Genomic DNA, 10,000 nt, shown 5'->3' with positions numbered 1-10,000 from the left:
TGTGTCAGCTTTTGGATTCGTTTCAAGTTTAGCAAATACATAAAATAAAGGGATTGTCTTCCGCGACTTAAAGATACGTTCATGCAGTTCCACTCGAGTGTTTCATGCTCGTTTATCGATCAAACCGTTTGGAGCCGTGGACCTGCGCCACGCTTTATCCTCCAGCCATGAAAAATTTTACCGATTGATCGGGGGAAAGTCTACTAGAAAAGTTATGGAACACCGAGCGATCATGCCAAAACTATGATTTACTACAAAAGGAAAAAAAAAAGAATTGTTTGCAATGCCGAGCACGATGCTGCATCCCAATCAAACAGAACGCTATTAAAATGAGCTTGCGATTGTATGATTGTGACTACTTTTTCGATCGACGAGACGTTCATTCCTTTTCTTCTCTTTTTTTTTAATCTTAATCTTTGGAATTATTATCTCATTGGGAATTTTATTATCATACGTCGATCAGTGTACCGATTGAGTTCTTCTTTAATAAGCAACTTATCTTATAATCTTCTCTTGTAGGAATTTTTCTTACCGACAGTCGCCATAAAGAGAAGTTCGCGACGCTTACCGACCGAGCAACAGTTCAAGGACGGAAAAATTGCGAATATACTTACTTGATATGAACGAGTAGGCATTGATCCATTCATTGAGATATCCGACAACCATACGATCCTCGTCGGGAACCGCGTAGACGACCGTCGTGCAGTTAGACGGTGATACCGTCGTAGGTAGGGCACTACTATTACCACCCCTGTTGCCGCCAAATATCATTCCCGTGGTTACCACGGCCGATAAGGACAAGTCTTTTTCTTTGGTACCTTTCGCCTCTTTACCAACCGAGCCTAATTTGTTCAACGCGTTGTCCACTGTAGTGGCCGAGAAATAAGTGATTATAAAAGGAAAGAGAAAGAGAAAGAAATAGACAAAGAAAAGGGAGGAAGAAGTTTTCGAGATCGTAAAAAAAAGGTTTAAACATAAGAAGGAACAATAAAATGGCCATCGTTGATATCGAAGTTTATCCAATGAAACAATTATCTCGTCGGAAGAAGTGACTTATGTACAGAGGAAGCATAAATGCATTATGCAGAAGGATGCATCCGCCACCATTTTCTCCATAGCGTTGATGCAGTTTCAAACGAATCGATGGCGTTTACATAGATTCTTTATCCGAAGATGATAAAAAATTAATAATTAGATTATATGAGAGAAGTTTGTATGAAAAAAAAATAAAAATGAAAAGAAAAAGGGTTAACACAGCGAAGAGAAGTTATTTGTGAATTTTAACGAGAAAAAGTAGAAGAGTGATCGATGCGTGAAACGTGACATGATTGTGCCATAGAGAAACGGTACGACGTGTAAGGTTTTCACAAAATGACAGTTAGATGAAACTTTAATGCGTTCGGAAGGAAAAAGTGCAATTGTCGGATATGATCAAAAATTTTTTGAAGCGTAAATGCTCCTCCAGGGAAGATTAAGGCACATAAAAGAAGACAACGTTCTAGTACAAAGTTTTTTTCATAGCGTTTTACATACGAAGAAGATCGCGGTGCAATCTTCTCATGAGAAAAGTACCGTGTTTAAAGTGAATGTGAGTATAATTAGAAATGCAAATTTCTTATGCCACCTAGAAAGGCGAGTGTCGAGTGTTACGTTCGCGATTTTAGAGAAACTTTCGAGCTTTTGCGCTTTTGTACATATACGTATGCACATATATATCCTTATATATATATATATATATATATATATATATATATATATATATACGTGTATGTGTACGTGTATAAATACACACACTCACGTAAGTTATTTTATTCCGTTGTAAAATAAATTACGAAATAATGTTACATAGTTTAAAATAAATTGACACGTATCGAATAATTTTATTATACGTTTAACACTCCCTAACGTGTCACGGTAAATTACCTTAAAATCATGAACGCGCATGCGCATGCCCAAAATTTCTCCCGTCGCTGGCATCGCTGAACGTTGAGTAAGATAAAGTAGTTACGTATATACATACATACGCGATGCATCTATCGCAACACGCTCACTTTGCAATCAGCATGCACTATACAGCGAAACGAGATTATTTATAAAGAAATTTAGTATCCTTCGGCAACAAAATATTGAAGCAATAAAGAATGAAGCTCCCTATATACTTTTTTCACATCTTTCTAAACAAAAATCAAAGTTTAATCGTTTTTGCCACCTTTAAATTTCTTCGCGAAACTTTACTTTTCCATCTAAACAAGATACTTCACAAACTAAGGACACTTTCAAAGCTTGTATAGGTATAATACAGTTCGCGGGATTAATAATTGTTTATTTATTATCACTTTAGTTTCAATGTTTATTTGTAATCTTGACCAAGGATCGTATCTTATCTTATATTATCCTACCTCATCTCATCAGAGTACAAGGGATTTCGATTTATTTTCGTGAGTTGAAGAAAAAGAAAGTAAAAGAAACTAGAACGGTACCTTTTCCTTCCACCTTTTCACCAAGGTTCAACCTCCACAAAATCGAGTAAAAAGGGGAGTAGGAATACCCGTTAAAGCCCCGTTGCTCGTCCCGACGAAAATTCAAATGCACTTTCGGCCGATTGCGAACACGAAATCGATGCTTTCTCAAGCTACGAAGAGGAAAGTGTAGAAGGAGAAGAGGTGGAAAGGTGGAGGAAAAGGGGGAGGAGGGGAGGAGTAAAATAGGAGGGGCTAGGACCTCAAAGGACGCATATATCGTCTCTTTTCATAGTGCTCTTGACTTTTGTAGGAGGAAAACGATTACCTTTCGCCTCGGAACGTCGTAAAATTTATCGAGGATCGTTGGTAGGCGACAAGCAAACGAATACTGGATCCCTCTTGCGAGATTTAAAAACATTCTCTCTTCTAGCTTTCGATCGACATCAGGATACTTTCCTAAGAAAAATCTTATCAGGGAGAGCACGGAGAAACTTTATACTCTTTCCATTCGTCGATTTCAAAGTATAAAATGTGAGAGTGAAAAAAGGGATGATAGAAAAGAAATAAGAGAAAGAGAGAAAGAGAAAGAAGGAACAAAAACACAGAGAGAGAGAGAGAGAGAGAGAGAGAGAGAGAGAGAGAGAGAGAAAAGAAAAAGAATGAAAGTCTCAATCTCGTAAAAATCTTTCGATAGGAACGCTTTAGGGTTATGAGAACGATTCGATGATTAAATCCGCTTATCTAATCACCCACGAGAGATTATAAGACGCCGTTGGTTCTCGTATTCCTTTCTTCTTTTCCTTCCATTTTGCGGAAGAAAATATTGGCAAAGTTTTCTTCCGCAAAAGATGAGAAAGAAAGAGAAAGAGAGAAAGAGGAAATCGAGATCGAAGTTCCTAGAGGATAGTAGCTAGGAAGAGAGGTCACAAAAGCAATGAACGATAACGTGAAGTTTCTCGAGAACATTGCTGGTCGTTGGTAACTTTCTCCTCTCTCTCTCTCTCTCTCTCTCTCTCTCTCTTTCTCTCTCTCTCTCTCTCTCTCTCTCTCTCTACCTCTCTTACTCTCCGGTTACCCTTTAATTAGCGTTATGACGAAATTCTTCGTCGATAAAGTTTAAGCTCGATCAAGTGGAACGCGTCGAGCGTTTCTGCGACGAGCAGCACGCGAAATCGCTTGGAAACCTAGAACATTCTCATTCTCTCTCTCTCTCTTTCTCTCTCTCTCTCTATTCTCTCTCTATATATCTATTTATCTATCTATATATCTATCTTTCTATGTCTCTATCTAGCTCACTTTGAGCGTCCGTAATTTTATTGTAAACTCGTCTATCCAACACCTGTTTCTTCTTCGTATCATATGCATATCTTTCAAATTTCATTAGAGAATGAAAATGAAGGAGAAAGAGGGAGAGAGAGAGAGAGAGAGAGAGAGAGAGAGAGAGAGAGAGAGAAATATCTGAACAAATGTATCTACATACTTTCATTATTTGAAAATTTTGTCTCTTCGTAATATGGATCACGAATTTTGATCTCTATCGCACACGGCGGTTTGTTTCCAACCGCCATGGTAATTCGGCCTTCTAATTAAAAGCGTATATACCGGTAGCACGTAACTTCGAGTAGGGATAATGACGTAATAGATTGCGACTGTAGGTGCAAACTCATACAGAAAGATAAAGAGAGTGTGAGAGAGAATAAGAGAGTGAATATGTGAGAGTAAGAGAGAGAGAGAGAGAGAGAGAGAGAGAGAGAGAGAGAGAGAGAGAGAAAGCAGGAAGCAAAAGATATTAGGACGATATCTCCTAGCTAAGTGAGAATTTACGAGTGAATAATGATGCAATCTCATCTGTTACGAGCAGTTAATTTCAGAAGATAACGATTCGTTAAAGTTCGTAAAAAACATTTTTCTAAATCGAACCGACGAGTTAGAATAAGAATAAAAGAATTAATTAAGAAGAAATTCTTGATCGTACGTACTTCGATAGATTTCGATCACATCCGGAATCACGACTCGATATAAGAATTTCGTCAGTTCGTCGATTTGAAATTGGCGCGAAGATCGTCTAGTTTGGCGCTGAAAGCAATATCCAGCATGTTCTCGAATCTTATCCAATTTTACAAGATACCCTTTTGCCTCTTAGATCCCCTCATACATTTTTTTACTCTTTCTTTCCGTCGCTCTTTCTTTTTCCTTTTTTTTTTTTTTCTTCTTTTTCATCCAATTTATACAGGCCAACGAGGAGATGAAAAAACGAGAGGAAGAAGTGTCGATCCTTTTTATATATGTACCATTTCTCCTCCCTGCTCTTCTTTCTTTTTTTCTTTCTTTCTTCTTCTTTCTTTCTTTTTTTCTCGTCTGATTGCATTTACACGTGATCGGAGTTTCTCTACCCGAGGCCGAAACTCGAGGACGTCAAAAAAGGAGAATATTCCGCGCATGGAAAAACAATCATCTCGTTCTATTTCTTCTAACATTTCAGTTTCTCATATATCAACTCGTTTCCTTTCGATGTTCTTCTTGAACATTTTATAAGATAGGCTTCTCGTTCGAACGTTTTATCGATCGTATTCAATACGAGAGATTTATTTTATTGAATGTAAGAGAAGTAAGTACTTAGGTAGTTATTTACTATCTCTCGCATTCGAAATATTTCTAAGTGATATGGTTATTATCGTAGTTCCGATGTATATTCTCCTAGCAAAAAACTTGGAAAAATTTAAATGGGATCCACTAAAGAGGTAACGCATAAAACACCGTCAACGTTTTACGATGCTCGATTACTCGTGGATTTTAAGACCGTCTACCAGATACACGATCGTAATTCCTTAGATCTTCTCTTTTTGTTTCAACGAAAACATAATCTGAGCTTCTCAGATTAGATTCTTCTTTCTGATCATCTTAAGATCATCTCGGATATAAACAATATATTTCTTTTCTTTCCTTCTTAATTGCCTGCAACGCATTTCGTGATAAAAAAACACAAAAAGAAAAGATATTTTTTCTTTCCAACGTTAATTATACAACACCATTAAAGTTCACAAAAATCTAATTGCACGGTATAACTTCTCTTCCGAGGAAACAATAAATTTAGTTAATAGAGGATCAAACGTTCGTAATAGAGAGAGGGAGAGAGAAAGAGAGAGAGAGAGAGAGAGGGAGAGAGAAAGGGAGGGAGAGAACAACGAATACCGCCACGTTCGTTCCTACGAAATTATTTTCTAGGAAACTTCGGAACGAATTGGAAGTAGCATTTACGGATCCAGCCCCTTCGAAGTTTCTCGTACCATGACAAAGGAGGCCGTTTCGTATGAACGTACAAACGTACGTTGCATTATGCACAGGCCTCCGATAAACTCATTAAAAGCAGAAATGCGCGTAACCGGAAGCTGCCATATAGCACCGCGAAATTCGAACGATGGAAACTCGAAGAGTTGTACCTTCTAGTCCAACTCTCACTTCTTCCCCCTCTCCCTTCTTCCTTACTCCGCCCACTCCTACTCTGTATTTCTGTTGCTCTGCGTTTGATCTCCCTCAAAGAGGGAAACACCTCAGTGAATTCCGAGTTTCTCAAGAAGACGATATCTAATTATTCGGTTCGTAGAAAGTACTACAACCATCCACCTTCATAATCATTTTCTCTTCTCACGTATATCGTTCTAACTTTCTTAGAACTTTAATCATGACAAACGAGGAAAAAGCGAGTAAAATCTTTGAAGTATTCTTCGTACCTGAAAGCATTTTTCATTCCGTATGTTTAAATACATGCATTTACGATGAGACGATCAATGGATCATCTCATAATAATTCGTCTATATGTATATTCGTCCTTATGATAATTTCATATATTTGATTACGAAATAAAAACGATAATGATAATAATGATGATCATATACAGTAGTCGTTCAGTTAATAAGCGATTAATCGAGGTCCCATCGCAATTATAACTTTGCGATTCATGCGAGCACAGTGGCCAATCGTGAGGCAATGAACAATAATCAAAAATAAATCTACACTTTACAGTCGCATGCACTAAAGTAGAGAAATAGAGGAAGATACAAAATAGGAAAAAGAAAGAAAAAAGAAACATAGAAAAGGTCAGAGAAGAGCAAACGAATGTCGCAGTACCATCATTAACACTCGATCATAATAACGTTTGTTGGTTCGATAGGAAAGAAAAGGGAAGAAAAAGAAAGAAAGAGGGAGAGAGAAAGAGAGAGAGAGAGAGAGAGAGAGAGAAGGGGCAGAAAGGGAGAGAGGGAGAAAAGTATAAATATAAATTCACGATAAAGTTACTGTTAGTATTCGAGTAAGCAGGAGACAAGCAGCAGGTATTTTGCCTTCCTTATCTTTTTCTTTTTTTTTTTTTTTTTTTTTTCTTTATTATTTCTTCTACTACTACTACTACTACTGTCTTCGTCGACGAAGAAGATGAAATAATAAAAACGATAGAAGTGATAACATCGAGTAAGTAAGGAAAAGAGAAGAAAAAGATAGAAGAAAAAAGGAGAAAAAAAAAGAAAACAAAAAAAAAGAAGCTTACCGTCGTTGTTGGTCCTTGCACGTGGTGGCGATGAACTGACCGTCGGGAAATTTCGCGAAACGTTGTCCCTTGGTTGAGGCTGTGGTCCTTCGAGATTTGGACTTGGACTGAATTCCGCTCTGAAATCGACTCTGTCGAAGCCCTCGTCGATCCTATGCGTTAGATTCATCTCGTCCGATTCTAGATCGCCCTGATACTGCTCCCTCAAGACCGAACGTGGTACTTTGAAAATGAGAAAACGATATCAATGCACGTACGACGATGTAAGTCGAGTAAGAATGATTAACGATAGAAAAGAAAGAAAGAAAGGAAGATATGGAAGAAAGAAAAAAAGAACAAAGAAAAAAGCTAGTAAAAATTATTTTTCGACTACGAGCATACAGCATGAGTATAAAATAATATTCATTTTAGTAACTCGCAGATACGCGTCCTACATTCTTTTTAAAAGCCCTGCCACCATTTCTATCACGTTTTACACATAACGTGAATATGACGGTTCTATTTAAAAAAAAAAAAAAAAAAAAAGAAAAAAAAAGAATTTTTATGAAAAACAAAAAGACATAAAATAGAAATAAAAATAGAAATAAAAATAAAAATAAAAATAAAAGACAAAATGGAAAAGAGAAAATGTCACGATGGTAGACTAGACAGTAGATACAATTTAATTTCTTTCGTACGGTATAAGTGCAGTCGACAAATTTCGACGAAAGTTCTGGCGAAATTTTCGTAAAAGCAAGTACCGCTTGTCGGCTTAACGCATACCAGAACCGTTTTTCGAGAAATATATGATATATCCCCGTAGGCAAACCACGCCGGAATTTCGGATAGCTTGCTATCGTTTTCAAAGGAAACATTAGATACCATGCGTGACAGGTGAAACATAGTCTCGCTATTAACGTTTATTATTGTTATTATCAATTAACATTGACTTGCGCCTTAAAGGCATGATGCTCTACATTAGTTAGTAGATGCGAGACGCTCTTCTCTACATAGCTTTGATTTGTTCTATATCCATACTCGCTTCTAATCCGACGTGTTACTGGTTGATACGTTATAACTTATACTCCTGAATAATACGATATAGGCAATAGTTTCTCACTCTCCCTCCTTCCCTCTCACTCTCTAATCCTTTACACACACACACACACACACACACACACACACACACACACACACACACACACACACACACACACACATTATATTATATACACGTAGATAAAGGTATTCCGGTGAACCACTTTACGAATTTGACAATTAGTTAGGCTTATACACATTTCAATCACTGCTTTTGTGCGTAAATCGATATATTGCAAGAAATATTTTATCTCTTTGTACCCTGTCAAAGATATACGTATGTGCAAAGATATGCGTGCACATACGTATATTCATTCGACATGGACTTATAATCATAGCGTAGTAATTGAAGTTAAATACACGTCAATTAGTGTAATGTCGGTAATACGTATTTCATATCGGCTCGAATAGTAAATTTATGTTAAAAGGATATCTCTGTCTTTCTCTATACGATAGCTTTTGCGATATTACGTGGTAATGCTCATTAAAATAAATTTACTACCTACTTAGTCAAGGTATTTCTGTTATAGCATAATACCATGGGAGTGCTCTGTAATTCCTGATTACACAGAGCGATTCGATAATTTTATTATAAAGGATTAGTTGAAAATCTATTGGCAACGTAGAGATGTATACGTTGCTACTTCCCTAGATTAAACTTTACGAAAATGTTTATTGAAAGGAGTACTGATTATTTGTAACTTCTAGTGGGAATTGAAAATTCACAGCATCACGATCCTGATCGAAGCGATTTTCACAAGAGGTATATCTCCAAATATTTGGATTATTTGATGAAAATGTTCATCAAGAGGAGTACCTTTCATTTACGTCTACTGAGATTTAAACCTTCATATCGTAATGATACCAACCAAAACGGAATCGATACATCATCGGACAGAAGTTCAGCGATTAAGGGTAACATTATAAAAATGTATAAAGGTATTATTTCAGTTACAGGTGGACAAGTCCTCATTCACTGGCCACACGATCCTCACTATCAGAAAATTCGTCACCCCACTATTTCAACTTACTAACCATCACTTTCAACGATTATTCAAAATACACAGGAACAAAAACCATGCAAGGCACGAGGCACGCCTGCATCAAACAATAGAAGTCACCTCTTCCTACTGAACCGGAACAAGGATCCAACACGTAGAAGAAGAAGCCACATGCGGCCCGCAGCACGCCAGTTGCCAACAACAGATTTAAGTGATATTTAATATAGCTTTAGATATAATAATTTATATAGATAAAGCATTGTACAGTAATACATAGGTTACATAATTTAATATTGTTTGCGTTAAATAATTAGCATTAAGCTAATTGACATATATTATCTGTATGTATTAAAAGAATATAACTTAATTTATACAAAATAAATGTACCTAAACTTTGTAAGATAAAAAATGTATTTTAATTATAATAATCAATAAATATTAGTAAAACAAATACTATGTGTATATCATAATTAATACCAACTCCAATCCATTCCAATTATTACTCCTATAGCAAAAAAAGTACAAAATCCAAGTATCTCATTTTCACGTGATTAAAGCTTAAAAATCCAACCACAAAATGAAAATTGTTCCAACAAATTCAATATTTAATAAAATCATATCATGAGTAAAAAGGTAGCAATTTAAGTCAGGTAAGTTTTGTTCGAACATAAAAACTACGGAGGGTGCAGAAAATGTCCAAAAAATCAAAATGCGTATAAGAACAAATTCTTGGTAAGGTATAAGCTCAGTTTAAACATATAAAGTACTGGTGACAACGCGATTTTTCTCGTAAATCAGCATTTGTAATAGGATCATATGATGTGTAAAGAGGTGGCACGCGTATTCGCGCCAACTCCTGGTAAGTATCCGCCCCGGTTTAAAAATTTAAATTACTGGTTTCGCGTCGATATTTCCCG

The 10,000-nt window shown here is 36.5% G+C and overlaps 1 protein-coding gene across 9 annotated transcripts in view; it reads right to left on the bottom strand.

The window, feature by feature from the left end:
• Positions 1–10,000, bottom strand: part of LOC122629608 (protein eva-1) — a 237,105-nt gene that overhangs the window by 5,937 nt on the left and 221,168 nt on the right. For 8 of the 9 annotated variants that reach the window (XR_006327308.1, XR_006327309.1, XM_043813198.1 and 5 more), the window contains 2 exons: positions 7,006–7,227; positions 615–866 (listed from right to left, as the gene is read on the bottom strand). Coding sequence is in view for 7 of the 9 variants with exons in the window: in XM_043813198.1 (XP_043669133.1) it covers positions 615–866; positions 7,006–7,227 (474 nt within the window). In the remaining 2 variants the exon portion in view is untranslated. The remainder of the gene's footprint in view (positions 1–614; positions 867–7,005; positions 7,228–10,000) is intronic. The other variant, XM_043813201.1, reaches the window with a different exon arrangement.

Source organism: Vespula pensylvanica, chromosome 5 (genome assembly GCF_014466175.1).
Source record: "Vespula pensylvanica isolate Volc-1 chromosome 5, ASM1446617v1, whole genome shotgun sequence".
NCBI classification, from domain to species: domain Eukaryota; kingdom Metazoa; phylum Arthropoda; class Insecta; order Hymenoptera; family Vespidae; genus Vespula; species Vespula pensylvanica.
This window is presented reverse-complemented; position numbering and strand designations above follow the sequence as displayed.